The 18,388-nt window shown below is 30.0% G+C and overlaps 1 protein-coding gene across 1 annotated transcript; it reads right to left on the bottom strand.

Annotated features, from left to right (window-relative positions):
• Positions 1 to 2,183: 2,183 nt before the first annotated feature.
• Positions 2,184 to 18,112, bottom strand: LOC149054339 (uncharacterized). Its single transcript, XM_089230398.1, has 6 exons — positions 17,867 to 18,112; positions 17,190 to 17,201; positions 16,554 to 16,583; positions 7,565 to 7,603; positions 2,912 to 2,938; positions 2,184 to 2,374 (listed from the first exon to the last, which is right to left on the bottom strand). The coding sequence occupies exons 1-6, from the start codon at positions 17,967 to 17,969 to the stop codon at positions 2,199 to 2,201; spliced, it is 387 nt and encodes a 128-aa protein (XP_089086524.1). The 5' UTR covers positions 17,970 to 18,112; the 3' UTR covers positions 2,184 to 2,198.
• Between the last annotated feature and the right edge of the window lie 276 nt (positions 18,113 to 18,388).

The following is an 18,388-nucleotide window of genomic DNA, read 5'->3' as shown; positions in this document are numbered from 1 at the left end:
AATGATCCTTGCTGTCGATTACTCAACCCCGATAAAAATAATAATAATAAAAACAAAATAAAAGTATACGTACTCAATAAATCTAGAAAAATACAATAATAATGAATTTCTATAGTAAACTGTATTCAAAAATTTCAATGGTAAAATTTGAATTTAAATTTAAAAAATTCTGGCAAAAAAAAATTACGTAAAAAACGTAAATTAAATGCGCGATTAACACTGATGTCTGATAGTGACTAAATGTTTTTATTATATATAAACTTGGCATGTGATTTTTTTTTAATCTATTTACAATAATACATTCCTAGCCTTTAAGGCTACATCTATGGATAATTTAATTAGTAATGTTATTTTTGGTTATTTCAACATGAAAATAGTATAAGTATACTATATTCCAAATAAGAACAGGCTTCGGCGGTGACCAGTTTTCGTCGTGCGGCGGTCAGGCTCCGCCTATTTTATTCCCCACTAAGTGGGGCCGATGTTCGGCGGAGGCGACCAATGTTTGATGCCGCCGGTATGTGTGTGTAACGCGTACATGTCTGCATCATAACGCGAGTATACAATGCATTTTAAGTTATTAGTTCAGGTCACTGGTCTATGATAGACTAATTACGTCGCTCCCGTCGTCGCGCGACAGCGGCAGTGTTAGAAGTCCGTACTTGTAGTGAAGCCACGCCCATGCGTAAAAGTCAGCCGCCGAAGCCTGTTCTTATTTGGAATAGAATTTTTTTTTTATAGTAATAATAATGATAATAACAATAGTAATGATAGCAATAGTCGTAATAAGTCAAGGTTGGTTAGACATATAAACAATAATAATAGTGTAGATGAAGAATATAATTACATGATAGTTTAAAGTCATTTACCTACTTAATAGTAATTACTAGTTAACGAATAAGATCATGCGGGCAGCCGCATTTTAGACATATTTGTGATGGTGGACGTATGTGTAGATTGAAATGAAGTGAGCCAGTTGATTTGTGGAGTGAACTATGGGAATTTAATATTTATAGCAAAGTCACTTATATAAGTCACTTACTTGCATTTTAGTAATTCGGAAGTCTTTGTCTGGGTTATCGTTATGTATAGTGCGTTCGTTATTATTTTTAACATTAATGAGCGTAAAATTGCTTGTAAATTAACATTGAACATTTTTTATTTATAACTGATTTTGTATTTAGAATAGGAAATAATATTAAGTGGTACTGGTAAGCTTTTTGTCTTGTTGTAGTTTAGTAGCTATATGAAGCTCCTAGGTTAGCCTCTTGTCTAATGTTACACCGAGGCACTTGACAGAAGGCATAGATTATTTGTTTTGTTTTTGTTGTTTTATTTACTTATCTATTTATTTGTTATTCATTATATTTTTAATGTAGATAGTTTAAAATAATTTAAAAGTTATACTCTCAATCCTTAACTAACATAAGCTCAGCCTAAAAGTGATTAATAAGTTATTTATATATTTATTACAATACGTCAAAAACCAATACAAAATATTTAAATATACAATATTTATATTATTAGTGATCTATACTAATTATTATATTTATTATAGTACGTCAAAAATGTATGTAAAATATCTAAAATGTTGTTGAATGTCAAAACTAGTTATTTAAATCATAAATTATATTATCTTGTGTTATAAATTATAATATTAAAAAAATAACATTTTATATTAATGCAGAGAAATATTTTAACACCGATTCCGAGTAAAAATGATATTTTAGCTCTAGTTTCATAATATATTGAATATTCACTATTATTTTTAATTTTTTTTAAATATATTTCGATGACCTATTAGAATAATAATATTACTTATCCTATAATTTATATATATATATATATTTTTTTACGTCCAATTGTCTCCACGTCCAAACGGTCATGTCCTAACGGCCACATCCAAACAGCTATTTATAGCAAATAGCTAGATTTTATAAATTCTACGGTCGTACAGTGTTATATGCAGTTATATAGCATCCAATTCGGATGTTATCCACTTACCTAGAATATCGGGAACTAATTCGGATGTGTGTTTCGTGAAATGTCGGGAACTAATTCGGATGTGGCCAAACAGCTACGTATATTGTCCTCGAGTGGTTTTAAATATACAAATGTTCGATGTTTATAGTCCTATTGTCACAATGTGTACAAGTACAGACTGTACTTAACAGTGCTATGGATAAGATTGTACTTGGTTATTTCCGCCTTGACGTATATGGGTAGTCCGTATGTACTGTGGTTGTGGTGGCAAGCAAGTGTAAATCCATGAATCTGGCAGTTGGTAATGTTACCATCATTTTAGTTGTAATGTAGGCACTCTGGTCTACTGTTAGCTTTTGTAGGTACTCAGCACATTCGGTTCTTGTTAATCCTTCAACGTTGATTTGTATTATGATTAAGTTATTTATTTGGTTAGAATCAGGGGTTAAAGTGGGGGGGACGCAGGAGGACTCAGTCCCCTTACCTCTGACGGCGGTTAAAAAGCGTCCCCTTTAACAAATTAGGATTTTATACATTAGACATTATACATAAAATTATATATGGAACGCTTAAAACTTTTTGGAAACATTAGTCCCCTCTGGAATTTTTTCCCACATTAACCTCTGGTTAGAATGGTCAGAGTGACCAAGACCGTTGTTAGAGCCCTTATGACTTATGAGGGCTATTTTTAGCGGAGTTGGATTTGCATTCATGATGTGTGATCACACAGAGCGATGGACAACAGTCAGCTCGTTGGCGATTGGTCGACTTTATTATTCCGTAAGAGATAAAGCGAATGGCAGGGGTGGCCTCGAGCAGACAGTCAATATATAGGTACATCACTCCCAAAATAACGATTATTGATATAATATATTTATTAGAATATATAACAAATGTATATAACAAATGTAATATAACAAAAACGTACTTTTAAATGCGGTTGTGTCTTGGATAACTAGAAATAGTTAGAAATATTATTTAGTTACAAAAAAACGTTTAGGTGCAATGCTTTTGTCTAGACGCATATACAAATACTTGTATAGGTATATTTATCATGGTTTTACTGAGGTTTATATCAATAAATTATCGTGTTTAATAGTTATTAATAAAATTATTAAGATTACAGATCTGGTTACGTTTATACTACTGGATGCGTTGAATTTGAACTAAATGGTAAATCATTTAATAGGATAGAAAACGATTTTGAGCAAAGATAGGTAGTCTAAATTGGTTCTAAGGACATTTTATTTGTTGAAAATATGATATATATTGTGTTGTGTTGTAACATATTGCATATTAATGGCATCATATTGTAATAAATTATAAATAATGTCATTGTAATTATACAATAATATAGATATATATATGGTTAGGTATATGGATATATATTATATAAAATATATAAAAACATCATTTTGAGATAAATAAATCCATGGTTCTGCTTAGAATCTAAAAGTAATTAGATTTAACGGTGTTTATAAAAATAAAAATCATAAAGTCTATGAGAAAAAACAATTATTAACCTTCTTTTCAAATCAAACAAGACATAAATTCATTTGGACCCCAAGTCATTACAACATAAAAGGAAATGAGGAGGCAGATACAGTAGCAAGAAATGCATTTAATAGTCTAGACAGTGAAATAATTCCCTTTTGTTCGATGTCTGTAGATATTGTTTAATCGATAGGAATATATCTTTAAATAAAAAAAAGATTGAAAATTTAAGTGGACTGTATGACTTTATTTTAACTCGAATAGTTGAATGGTCGCACGCTGTGCTCGGTACAACTTTCAATGTGCGACTGACTTCATAATACAAAATTATCACACGTACAATTTAATACAAAGATAGGTAATGCTATATAGCCGAGATAGTGCACGACAATAGTATAATACCATTCGAGCGATAACAGACATAAAAAGAAATATAAACAAATACTGCATTGATTTTTGAAATACAAAATGGCACACGACCATGGAAAATAAATTAAGAAAAAAAAAGCACTCAGTTGAACTCTGGCCGAAATACTAAACTGATCCTAACAGAAAAAAATGAGGTAATTTATAATCGACTTAGAATTGGCCACACATAACTCACACACAGATACATTATAGCAAAAACAAATCCACCCCTACCATACATGCACCAAATTTCAACGAAGCTAGGAAACACTTCAACATCCCTGACAACCTGTACGAAGCAATTGGTCCATTTTCAAACTATCAAAACACAATTTTATATCTAAAAAAAAATTGAATTATACATTAACATATTATAATAATGTAAAAATTTAATACTATTCATAATTCATAAGAAAAAAAAATGTATGTATATAAAATATATAAAAATACTAAAAACAAACATTATTTTAAAATAAATAAATACATCGTTCTATTCAGAATCTAAAAGTAATTATATATATTATTTATATATAAAAAAAACTATAGTGTTTATAAGAAAAAACAATTATGTAGTTAAAGCTCTTTAAATACATTTAAAATGATAAACTAATGTAATTATTTGAAAACTGTCATGTATTGACAATAAATCAGAATATTACACTTTTTGACTCGTGTAGATTATGAGATTTAATATTAAATTTAAATTTGAATACTAATAATGACCATAAATACATCATTTTCGTTTGAATGACCAAAATTACACGCATAAAATCACAACTCAAGTAATTTAAATCAAAAAATGTACTGAAATCTGTAAGACGTTACTCGTATATAAATTCGAAACTAGTTTAGAAAAAAATTGGAAAAAAGTCTACTAAAAATTTCTGGAAAAAATCAATAATTTCTATATTGAAAATGTAAAAAACTAAAATTGATAGTTGTGAAATCAAATCAAATAAATGAATAAATATTAATAATAAATTATTTTATTAATTAGTTAAATTAGGTAAAATACAAATAATTCGAAAACACTCAAAAAAAAAAAAAAAAATGTATGTTGATTTGTAGAAAACTTTTAAAAATATGTGTGTTGTATGAAAATAAGTATTGTAAAATATTAGATTCTGAGTGGAGCTAGGATTTTAATGATTTTACAATGATGTGTTTTTTAAAAAAAATTTCTCGTGTCTGTCATTACCTTTTGAGACAGTGAACATGATTCAATTTTCTCCAATAGTAAATTCTGACATGAAAGTGAACTTAGTTTGTAATTTGGGGGAGGGGTCAAAAATAAAAAATTCTAAATAGTTTTCAAAAGCGGCTGGAAAAAACCCAAAAAATCAAGGAAAAGCATGAATTTTTACGCAAAACCGGTTTTGGTCCAATATGATTTTGGTTTCTGGTGTATCTCTAAAACACTTGACCGTTATTAGATACAGGTGTTTGTAAAAACAAAAACCAGAAAGTATATTATAAGAAAAAACAATAAGTAACCTTCATTCCAAATCAAAAAAGACATAAGGTTCATTTGTAGGTACTCCAGAACATTGCAACATAAAAGGAAATTAGGAGGAAGATATTATATAACATTTTAACTGAATATTTATACTAGCATTTTCTATAACTTACAACATTTTAAAAATCTTTTGAATTGTTTCAAGATGTGTATGGAAATTTACAGTTCCCAAATATTTTAGTTTATTTTTCTATAAATATCAATAAAATTTTATTCGTTGGGTGAAAAAGGTTGAAAATTGAATACAAAGCTCCTAATATATTGATACAATGGTAGTTGAACATTTTAAAGATACATAGTCATAGTTTTTTTTATATACATTTTAAGATTGAATTTTTAATTTTGAAAAAATACGTAAAAATCACAAAAATTTGTAAATTATTTTGAGTTAGAAATTCATAAAAATTTTCTTTTTTTATCTAAGATTTGAAAATTAATGTAAGTAAAAACGGAAGTTTATTAAAGTTTATAATTGTTGTGGGGCTTAAAAACATGTGTCCTTGTACACGGTATTTCATTTTTGGATAAAACTGTCCTCTCTCAACAACGCTTTAAAATGTTTTTTCTCGGCCTTTATATGCATATTATGTTATTATTTTTATATAACAGAAATAAACTAACCAAAAATGTTATTACAAATGTAATATTGAAGTACAACCGCAAAGATTTCTTATGACATTACTTATATTTAAATTTTAAAACTGTCTTTAAAAGAAAAATAATATATACTAGCACTTATAAGACTTTTTTTAAACGAAACACAACATCACTTTATACTGCGAAACAGATTATTTAAATATAATTTACTATAGCCAGAAGTGTAGATCTTAAAGTTGAGAGTGACAGTAGTCGATTTAATATACCTTATTATGGGTGCAATAATCTGTCTTGTAGACAAATCATAAGACTATAATATGTAAAGCGTTACAGAACTATAACACACCGCATTAAATAAGTTCATTGATAAAAATTAATTATACTAAATAAAACAATGAAAATACTTGCCTGCATTCACTAAAAAATAAATAGAATCAACTTATTACAATAATAAATTGTTGGTACATCTTATTATTTATCCGATTAATTGCATTGAAACCAGATCATTTGTATGCATAATAAATATTTAATAAGTATTCAATTTAAATATTTAAATACACTTTAAAAGGCTTTGGGTATTTTATAATTTTCTTTCATTAGATATTATGCTTAAAATATAAGTACTGATTATGAAATTTAATTTTACGGTTTATATAGAGTTTTGTATTATACAGTTATAATATATGTTTTTCATCAAAACAACCTAAGAAACTGACAAAAATTAGATATTTTTAGTTGTTCGATTTAAACGAATCAAAGATTTTTGATTTGATATTGAAATTTTTATTCAACAATTGTTGTAGTTTATAAATATTATTTGATATAAATTCAAAATGATTATTCCCGTTAAGAATTCGCTAAAATTTAAAAAGTTTTCCGACAGATGCGAAGTAATCTTGCATTCAAATATCTTTAAGTACATTTTTTAAATCCTTTGCAAGTACTTAGATTTTCATTTTACGTACATCTATTTCTCGTTCATGAATTGATTTCGAATATTTTGAAATAATGAGATAACTGCATTTGCATTGAATGTAAAATGTATGAAGCACGTGATTGTTGAAGGGTATACCCAGGTTAATGATCACCACAATAATACGAGTGATTACCGATACGAACGAATGAATTGTTTAAAACATTTTTAGCGCCTTAAAAATGACGTTTTTGTAGAGACCTTAATTATCTAGATTGAAAATACATATCGTACATTTTTTGAATGATTCTCTTCTCTGCATACTCCACAACAACCCTATGGTTTGTGATATTAGCCACCTAATTTTCTCATGCCCCAATCTATCAAATCAATGGGATCAACTTTTTCCCTTTTAAACTTTTACAACATTCCTATCGATACTAAAAATATCTTTTCAACCCAACAAAAAAATATTATATTATACACTTTATCCTTTTTCAACCATACAGTTTTTTTAAACTAATCAGACATCTTTTTTGTTTTCTGTTTTTTAATTATAATTAGCTTATTATATCTATTATTTAATATCACTTAATTGTTGAAACTATAAATATAATTGTTAAAAAAAGTTTAAATGAAAAAAAAATACATACATTTATCTCCAACTGTTCCTCTCATATCACTGGCATTATCTGAAATAGTATTATTCCAGTATTTTATTATACATCATTATTTAATGTAAATGTCCCCGATACAATTTCAGGGCCTTACCTAGAAATCTTATACCTACATACGTTATACATATGGGATATCAATGCACTAGTAACGGAGATACTTATATAACAAATCATTAGTTTGATAATATTTTTTTCAAAGTCATTACAGTTGTAGGTACGGTAGTAATTTCGTATTCGTCGGGGGTGAAATTTTTGAGTTATTAATGGATTTAAAAAATAAGGGTTTGCTTGTATTTAATATTTCGTGATTACATTTAAAAAAAGCGCGAAAGTGCGTATCACTCTTCTGTACATTAGGTAGTAAGGTAAACCTCTGACTAGAGTAGGTTAGATTTGAATGCAATGATAGGTATCATTGTATACGAAAAACGATTCTGAACGGAGATGATTTATCAGTCTAGGATAATATACATATTATATTTAAATATTGTCATATATTCTATTTTGAAACAAATATTTTATTTTTCAATTAAGACGCTTTTTGCATAATACATGGTTAATAACAATTTTTCCAAAAACATTGCATGTAGTTATCATAATTCATAATACCTTATATTATCATACATATACATATGCCTGGTTTGAGGATAAATCGTTATCGTTACCCTATTATCATAAAAATTTTAAACTCAAACGCTCAAAAAATTTTTCCCATAAAGGCGCTTCAAATTTTCTCTATAGCTATTTGAAGCAAAACTTATAGAAAACTTAGTGTTGTATTTTTAATCCTTAGTTATAAACACAAAAAAGTTTTTCAACTACAAAATTATTTGCAAATATTCACGTTTTCGACAGATTTCATAAAAATTTGAACTATAAGAATAACTTATGAGAAACATTGTATTAAATTTTCAAGTATTTTTGGTCATCAAAAATTTTTTTACTCACACTTCGAAAAAAAAATTCTCATAAAAATCGAAAATTTCAGTGGTCTATAAATATCACAACGAAAAAATCATTATTTTTTGAAAATTAAACTGTATATAGATAACACTGATATAAACATTTGGTGAAAATTTCTAATATTTACAATGATTAGTTTTTGAATTACAACCATATAAAAAAATCGATTTAGTCGAAAACTGGTTTTGCGTAAAAATTCCCGTTTTTCTGTCATTTTAGATTCTGAACGAAGTGATGAATGTATTGATTTTACAATGATGTGTTTTTTTTTGTGTCTGTGTACAGCATAACTAGTCGAAATAATGCTTCAATTTCAAACTTTGGTGGTGGTTTCCGATGTAAAAGTGAATATCCTTGGAGCATTATAGAGGTCAAAAGTAAACATTTTCCAATAGTTTTCAAAAAAATCGAGAAAAACAAAAAAAAAAAATGACAGAAAAACGGAAATTTTTATGCAAAACCAGATTGCGACCAAATCGATTTTTTTATATGGTTGTAATTCAAAAACTAATCACTGTAAATACTTGAAATTTTCAACAAATGTTTATGTTAGTGATATCTATATATAGTTTAATTTTCAAAAATGTTTGAGTTATTAATAGATCACTGAAATTTTGGATTTTTTTGAGAATTTTTTTTTGAAGTGTCGGTAAAAAAATGTTGGATGACCAAAAAAACTTGAAAATTTAATACAAAGTTCTTTATGAGTTATTCTTATTGTACCTAAAAAAAAATTAAAAATCGTTAGACACAAGTTTTTTTTATAAGCGTTTATAGTTAAAATTTTTACGAATTCTGTCGAAAACGCTAATATTTGCAAGTAATTTTGAAGTTGAAAAATCATAAAATTTTTTGTATTTATAACTAAGGATTAAAAATACAACACTATGTTTTCCTTCAAATATCTATAGAGAAAACTCGAAGCATCATCATTATAGGAAAAATTTTAAGTGCGTTTGAATTTTAAAATTTTACGAAATAGCGTTACGATAACGATTTATCCTCAAACGATTTTAAATATTTGTTATTATTTAAAAAGTATAAGTCGTAGATTCTTGAAAATTTTACCAGTTATTAAGATTGGCATTTTCTTTACATGATTTAATTTTCAAAATATTTTGACTTTTTTTTGAGATATTTATAGACAACTGAAATTTTCAATTTTCATGAAAATTTTTTTTTGAAATGTCGATAAAATTTTTTTGGCTCTATCAAAATACTTAAAAATGTAATACAAAGTTTCTCATAAGTTATTATTATAGTGATTAAGAAATTATAAGAATACATGGGCACATTTTTTTTTGATTTGCATTTGAAGTTCAAATATTGACAAAAATTCGTCAAAACCATGAATATTTTTTTTGTGTCTGTCATCACGTTTTGGGGCAGTAAAAAAGCTTCGATTTTTGACTTCAGTACCTTATTCGATCAGAATCTGTATCTAATTGGTACTTTGGGGATCAAAAGTAAAAAATTCTTAATGTTTTTCTAAATAATCGGGATAAACAAACTAAAAATTAAGGGAAAAACGGGAAATTTTGATTTTTGATGTAACTTGAAAACAAATGACCATTAATACATGAAATTTTCACAGAATGTTTATATAAGTATATTCTATCCACCATGAAATTTTCAAAAATTGTTGAGTTAAGTTACTATTCATAGGTATATGCAATTTTCGATCATCATTAGTTTTTTTAAAATTAATATCGATAAAAATTAATGTTTTGGGTAGAAAATCTTGAAAATTTAATACAAGGCTCTTAACATATTGTTACAATAGCAGCTGAAAAATAAAATAAATTCATAGTCACAATTTTTTTTATATGCATTAGAATTTTGAATTTTGACAAAATACGTAAAAATCACAAAAATTCGCAAATTTGTTAAATTTTGTTTAAGCTAGGTATAGCTAGAAATTCATAAAACATTTTCTTTTTAAATCTCAGATTTGAAAATTTAGTACAAGATTCCTTAAAAATTTGTCAATCTTTATCACAAAAAAAATGTCCACCGGAAATTCAAATTAAATATTTATTAGCATTTGAATTTAAAATATTGACAAAAATTCATCAAAACCATGAATATTTGCAAATTATTTTGTAGTTCAAAATTCAATTGAAAAATAAAATATTTGTTTCAAAATAGAATCTATGACAATATTTAAATATAATATATCCTAGACTGACAAATCATCTCCGTTCAGAATCGTTTTTCGTATACAATGATACCTATCATTGCATTCAAATCTAACCTACTCTAGTCAGAGGTTTACCTTACTACCTAATGTACAGCAGAGCGACATCCACTTACCCGCTTTTTTTTTTTGTTTTTCTCGATTTTTTTAAAAACTGTTGGAAAATGTTTACTTTTGACCTCTATAATGCTCCAATGATATTAACTTTTACATCGGAAACTACTCCCAAAGTTTGAAATTGAATAATTATTTCGACTAGTTATGCTGTACAGTGTACACACACACACACAAAAAAAAACACACATCGTTGTAAAATCAATACATTCATTACTCCGTTCAGAATCTAAAAATAATTATTATGATACTGATTTTAGTTAACCCACACATACACACAATTGGCGATTTTAATAATTTCATATACTATTAGGCCCAAGACATGTCTTTAGTAAAATTTTGTAAACTATATTTTATAAAATATATTTTATTTATGGAGGGGCGATAACAAGCAAGAATGGTGGGGAGATAAATCTTATACGAAGTACTGGTGGAACGTTAACAAACAAGTACCTAAAATATAGGATATTACTTGCCATCATACAAAACGTATTCATAAAATTATAATTATTGTCCGTTTTTCATTTAAATACAAATTCAGACGACATTATGCTTTAAATAATAAATATAAGTGCACCATAATAAGTTTTTAGTGACTAGAAGAATCTTGATATTACGGGCCGGGGAGGTGAGTAGCACATATGTATATTAGACAAGAGGCTTATTAATACGACAAACTAAACGGTAATAACATGCTGACACACTCGATCTAGTTGCTGTTGGTGAAGTTAAACGGCTTTATGATAATATAGACAAGATACAAATCACAAATAAGTATTGACTGAACTGAAAAACAAGATGTGGTCTCGGTTTCCGGGGACGCAAAGACAAGTCAGTACCTCCGGTCGCTAATAAAACAGAAAGACTGTCCAGTTTCCGGTCCGCCAACACCAAGGTTGGGTCAGTGGTGGTTTTGATAAAACATCAAGGGGGGGCTATTTTCAATTTTTGTGCCCCCCCTCCATAATAGTTGCATATATAACTTATATATATATGCATATATAACTTACAGAACTAACAGTTGACACAAAAAAATCAAAGGGGGGGAGGGGCGAGCGCCCCCTTCGCCCCCCTAAAAACCACCACTGAGTTGGGTGGTCGTGACCAGCCTACATGGTTAGGTAAAGTGAGGTTAGGTTCATAAGCTTAAATTTGCTGTAATTGTATTGTAACTAACCTAACCTAACGTAACTGTCAAATTTAATTGCAATCAAATGTAATAAACGGGGGGTAAGTCGGGGTATTGTCCCGTCAACCCCCACGTATGTATAAATATTGTTTTCTTTCAATAAACGATGGCGGCGTCGCGAAAGTAGTTCCCGTGGCGTCGTCGGTTCAAACCGGAAAAAAAAGGTTCATAAGCTTATGAAAAAAGCATAGGTTTCCCCCACGGAACTCACCTTGCCATGGGGGGGGGGGGTTATTGGTCCAATATTTGGTCCTTGCCAAGTGGTTCTATTCTAGAACTGGTCATGACCTTGATTGGTTGGGGCCGGCAGGCCCGGTCCACCTGCAAGCACTTGCAAATGGATCCCTTCCAGTAGGTTAAATGGACGGAGGAAAACCGAAAACCACAATATGGAAGCCAAAAACGGAAATATTGTTACCACCCAATAGGTTTCAGAGCCTCAGGGGTCGTTGGTAGTAGGTGAACCTGGGTTAAGGACCTGGTTCAACGCAGTGGGCCCCTACTTTCGTCACCGAGTGACCGCTACAAACCAGCTGAGGGGGTGTCCAGCACGGTCCCTGAATCTAGCAAAAATGCTACTGCTGAGACAGCCGTGTCGTTTGGCACACAACAAGAGAAGAATAGCCTGCATAAGTGACTCCTGGACTCTTCAACAACCGCTAACAGTCTCTCTACAACAATAACGAAATTGAAGAACTTGGCTAGGGCTCAAAATGCAATAATGAACTCCTTATTCGTGGAAATTGTTATAATATCCACGCTCAGACCGACAACGAGGTCAGAGAAGATTAAAGATTCCATCGACAACCTCTCGAGACTGGCTTCAGTACTGGATTCCAAGAGGAAGCCACGGCACAGCCCAGTAGTCGAAGTATGCAAATTGTCAGAGCAAGTTCCCTTGAAATACCTAGGAAGGTCGAGTCCACAGGTGTTGTGCAACCTAACCTAACGCAGAAGTATACAGCCGTCTGGATTAACAGGACGAGAAGCTCGAGACGATAATGGCATGCCTCACAGCAATGAACCAAGATAAGGATGCAAAGCGTACTGTGGGAGAGCCTTATCCAATGAAACCGGAGGACAAACAGCCAGAGTGTCTCTGACCTACTGAGGGTAGCTCAGAGGATCCCCACTCAAAAGAGCCAAAGTGGACAGTGGTGAAGGGAAATAAAAAAAGGGGCAAAAGAAGGAAACCCTCAGATCAAAGTAGACCAGATTCCTTACTAGTACTCTTCCTAGGATGTTTTTCCTGCCACATGAAAGAGAGCCCAGTTAGTACTCATTAAAAAATGTGACAAGCCGCCGATTTTGGCCATTATGCCTGCTTGACTGCACTGGGAAATTATTTGAAAAAATAATCGATAATAGGCTACAAGATATCGTTGAGGACAACGACGAAGATGGATTGATGGACAACCAGTTCGGCTTTCGCAGGGGATGACGTACAATAGACGCGATAAAGCAGATAATACAGTTTTTAGAGGAATCAAGAGGAACATCCCGTAACATTGAATATAAAGAATACATTTAACACGGCTTCATGGGAGAGGATCCTAGAAGCAATGATGAGCAAAAACCTCCCGTGGTACATTCGTCGACTCGTAGTTACCTGTCGGACAGGACCCTCTACTATTAACAAACAATTATAGAAATTGATACAATGCAAGTGCCGTTTGGAGTACCTCAAGGGTCAGTATTAGGGCCCACTTTGTGAAACATATTATAATGATACATAATGATCTACTCAGAGTGAAACTTCCAGTGGGAGCAAGATACCCGGCGTTTGCGGATGACTTGGCTATAATTGCACGTGAGACAGACACAATGCAATTGGAAGATTACTGACACCATCGATAGAACGAACAGCGTCCTGGATGCATGAAACAGGGTTTCAGATAGCAGTACATAAAACCGAAGCTATCGTCATCACTAATCCTCGACTCTACAACGACTAAACCTGCAAGTACAGGGCAACGACATCAGAGCGGTAGTGACTTGAAGTAGATAGAACGAGATATCACGCAATTGTGATATAAAATAAGTATTAACTATGAATACAACTAATAAGCCATTAATATCAAAAGCATGCGGGGTCAACAATAGGAACGTGGTGAATAAGATATAAGATTGATTAAATTATAAAAGTGTTTTCACACGTCTCTTCTCAGAAATGACTGTATACCCGTGTGAAAGGATACGAAACAGTCAGCATATTAAGTTGAATCACAAGACCGAATGTTGACATGTAACAGGAAAGACACCACCACTCCTAAGGACCAAATCATAAATAAGAGAGACGGGGACAAGAGCTCGTCAGATGGTTTTTTTAAATGTGAGCCAGACGGTTCTTAAATATGAGCTAGACGGTTAGGGATATTCAAGACGCTCAGAGGCAGGTCGTAACACCACTCATAGTCTTTTATAACATTATTTCAGATTCAGGTCGTAACACCACTTACCAACACCTTATAGCTTACTACATTGTAATTTTGTTTCAAGTTTAAACATAAAATACAGATTTTTACACTTATACATCAGTATTTTCATTTCTACGTTAATATATGAATCGATGTTCAGTTGGGACATAACACTAGTGAGGGATCACGACTCAATAGATTTCTGGCTGACTCAAGCCCTTACGGGCCACGGGTGCTTTGCATGGTACCTGTTCAAATATAAAAAGTTACTGTCCCCAGAATGCTGGTTTTGTGGGCACGAGAAAGACAACGCAGAGCATACGTTATTTTGGTGCGACGCCTGTAAGGTAAGACGGCAGCGCGTTTCTACGATAGTTAGTATCAATCTGAGGACGGACAAAATGGTGTCACTAGTGCTCGAGTCCAATGAAAAATGGGCAGTGATCTTCTTACACGGTGCTATGAAACAGAAGGAAAACAATGAACGAAGGAGGCAAAGAATAAGAATAAGCAATTAATTGTTTATTATTATATTGTGCGCTGAAAGAAAAAATAGAGGGGATATAGACTCTCGGTGCTGTGTAGTTTTAAAATATCTGTGAGGCTGTAAGCTGGGGGGCTGTCCCTGCGCGTAGCCATTAAAAGTTGTATTTTTTCAATAACGATGGGGTTATCATAGGCGTGTCTACGGGGGAGGAAGAATGGGTACCGGCCTCCCCAAAGTGACTTTATTCTTGACCTCTTGGTGTATAATCTACCATGGATAAAACACGGATTTCTATATGGTTAGTAGTGCTATATAATTTCCATACAAAAATAAAAAGTCACAAATATAGATTATAAAACACAGATCATTGTAGTAGGTAAGTATAAAATTTAAATTTTATAAATGGGCTCCCCAGCCATGGAGGCCTGGACACGCCTATGGGGGTTATAGAGGTGAAATGACTGACCTACTGACCTACTCTCCAACCTCAATTCTAATGTAAAAAAAAAAGTTAGTTTAGGTTAGATTAGGACTACTGGGATACAGCGGGTCACAGCGTGACCAATCTGTGTCGCACGGTGCCCTAAGACCTTACAACATGACCACTATAATTATTAATATAAATAAAATAATAAATATTTAAATTATTGGCATTAACAAAGTTACCTATGCATATTTTATACAGTCGACTCTTGATAACTCAAACCTTCAATAATTCGAAACCTTTGGTAATTCGAAGTAAATTCGGACAAAAACAATGCATTTAAGTACACTCGGTAATTCGAAATTAAATTTTGGGAAAAAAGGCCTCTATACAATCGTGTAGATATGTAGCTTATTGTTTTCGATAACTAAGGAATAACTATAGATTCTTTAGAACCTATCATTTCTTAATCGTCTCTAATCGTAAGTTAACTCGTCAAGTCTTTTAATTTAGTTAAACAATTACAAACTACGAAACGTCAAACATACTCATACATTTAAAAAGTAAAAAATCATAAAAATAAAATGTTTGTTTATAGGTACAACTTTAATATCTGTTAGATACTCAATATTATTAAATTGTTTTGTAAGTAATAACATATACAAAAAAAAAAAACAAAATATACAGAGTACATCCGTTTCAGAAAAAAAATACTTTGCTGCTAAACTAAAATTACACCAAAATAACAGATAAGAGTTAAATGAGGGTTCATAAGCTTATAAAGTTTACCCTGTGTAGTTCTTAAAAAAAGTTTTAAAATATATGGTAATTTATACTGTGAATAATAAATGTAATAATATGTTCAAGGAGAGGTACTTCGTCAAAAAAACAATATAATTCAAAACACTGAATAAATGAATAAATAATAAACAAGGTTAACGTGTAACATAAGCATTTTAAGCCTAAATTATTAACAATTAATACTCATGGGCGTCCCCAGGAGGGGGCAAGACGGGGAACTTTTTTCGTAAAATTACAATAGCTATAAATAAATCCAATCTGGAAATTATGATTAGGTATATCTACCTTCTATAGATACTTAAATATAAAAGGAGGTAATTAAAGCACTTATTTACTTAATTACTAATTTATCTATTAATTAGAATTAACTTACCTTTAAAATTACAATATTTTTTAAGAAAATCTGTAAGTAATATTTTAAAATAATGTATATAATGTTGTATAAAACTATGCTCGAGTAGAAAACAATTTATAAATTGAATGGTTCAATATTTAGTCAATCAATAATTTGCCTCTTACCATTATATTATAAAATATGAAGGGATTATTTATATTTAAACACAATCTGGCATTCGACAAAAACTTCGATATACTTATTTTGATTATTTATGTCGAATAAAAATAAATAAAAATTGTACTATATTTGTATACATTATGATTTTATAATATTTCTACATTAAACATTATTTAATTTGTCGAAAACTTCAAATTAATAAGAAGTAACTTATTAAATGTAAAAATTACATTCACACTTTTGAAGTTACTTTCCTAATAGTTACAATAATTTAAGAGTACGGTTAATTTGTTTTGAAATGGAAATCAACTTCAATCAAAATAGATTCAAAATGCATTCATTTCCTTAAAAAGAGAACTGGGATAATGCCATAATAGTTGGGTAACTATAAAATTAAGAACACACCATCTAATATATCAAACATTATTTTTTTTTTAATTATGTGTAATATAATGAAGTTACTATATTATATTGATTATTAAATAAAAATATTACCTCTGCAGTAATCTAAAAATAAAAGTTAAAAGGATACATTTATTATTACATTTTTAATTGTATAGTCCATCATGTCCATAAATTAAGATATAATAATTTTCACATAATAATAGAATATAAAACAATGCAATCATCTGTTCAATCATATTGTACATGTTATTCAATTTTTAAGCTGGTAAAGAAATTATGATCTAATCGTAGGTAGAACAAAAATAATAAAGTTAGGTATTGTTTATATTATTAATATACATTGACTATTGTTGCATGACTAAAGCAAAATCAAATTACTGCGTTAGGTAAAATAAATTGCATGAGTTATAACTTATAACATCAGTAAAAACTTATTAAAATACATTTTAGCTGGGTATACTGGAATTAGTTCATGCAAATTTGATTTATAGCTTTGAATCGGTATTTCTTCTAAAATCAATTAAATATCAAATTTTTTGAACAACTTTTATCTGCTTTCTCATAATAATATATAAAATTTAAATTTAACAAATTGCAATAGCTTTGTTTTCTTATGAATTTATATAATATCTTAGCTAAGCAATAATTAGTTTCAGCCTTCAAATCGATCTAGTACAATTTACAAACTCGCTGATAATAAAAATCACAAAATAAAAATATCCCATCCTTTCACAATCATTAATATATCAATCAATTAATATACATACCTCTCAAAAAGTCCTCATTTCTCGCGGCTTTAGTGGCTGGTATGGCCCACATCGCAATAACTAAAATTGAAACCGTTATTAAATTAACTTTAAAAAAAATCATTTTGATTTACTATGAGAAAACAATAAAAACAATGTGAACGTTGAACAATAATGAATAAACTAAAATAGCATTTATTGATGTTTTATATAAGTAATCTAGACCTATGCATACCCTCACCTCATCCCTCATTGAAAGTAAAGAATGTTCACAATAAGAATTTTATTTATGACACAAAAAAAACATTTTAATCTTTGTTTGTCTTTGAACACTATGTTCATTGTACTTTTAACACCTAAGTAAATAACATAAATTTAACATTTATAACAATACATGATAGGATACCTTGTGACGGTAATGAAAAATAATTGAAGCTTTCATAATATTAAAGAATACACGTCTCATGTATCGATGTACTTACATATTAATCTCACTAAGACAAGTAGCAGATATAGCACCTTAAGGACACACTCATTATGATT

The sequence above is a fragment of the Diuraphis noxia genome, unplaced genomic scaffold, assembly GCF_037042655.1.
Source record: "Diuraphis noxia isolate RWA-SAM2 unplaced genomic scaffold, SU_Dnox_SAM2 contig0007, whole genome shotgun sequence".
In the NCBI taxonomy this organism is placed as follows: Eukaryota; Metazoa; Arthropoda; class Insecta; order Hemiptera; family Aphididae; genus Diuraphis; species Diuraphis noxia.
The sequence above is the reverse complement of the archived record's forward strand: the minus strand, read 5'-3'. Positions and strand labels throughout refer to the sequence as shown.

Bases quoted from the DNA above. Each gene is read 5' to 3' on its own strand.
- LOC149054339 (XM_089230398.1), bottom strand. From the start codon at position 17,969: ATGATTTTTTTTAAAGTTAATTTAATAACGGTTTCAATTTTAGTTATT. The intron at 2,939-7,564 runs GTATGTATTTTT...AACTATTTCTAG, and splicing joins AGGAACAGTTGGAGATAAAT to TTATCCAAGACACAACCGCA. The intron at 2,375-2,911 runs GTACGTTTTTGT...TCAACGTTGAAG, and splicing joins AGACACAACCGCATTTAAAA to GATTAACAAGAACCGAATGT.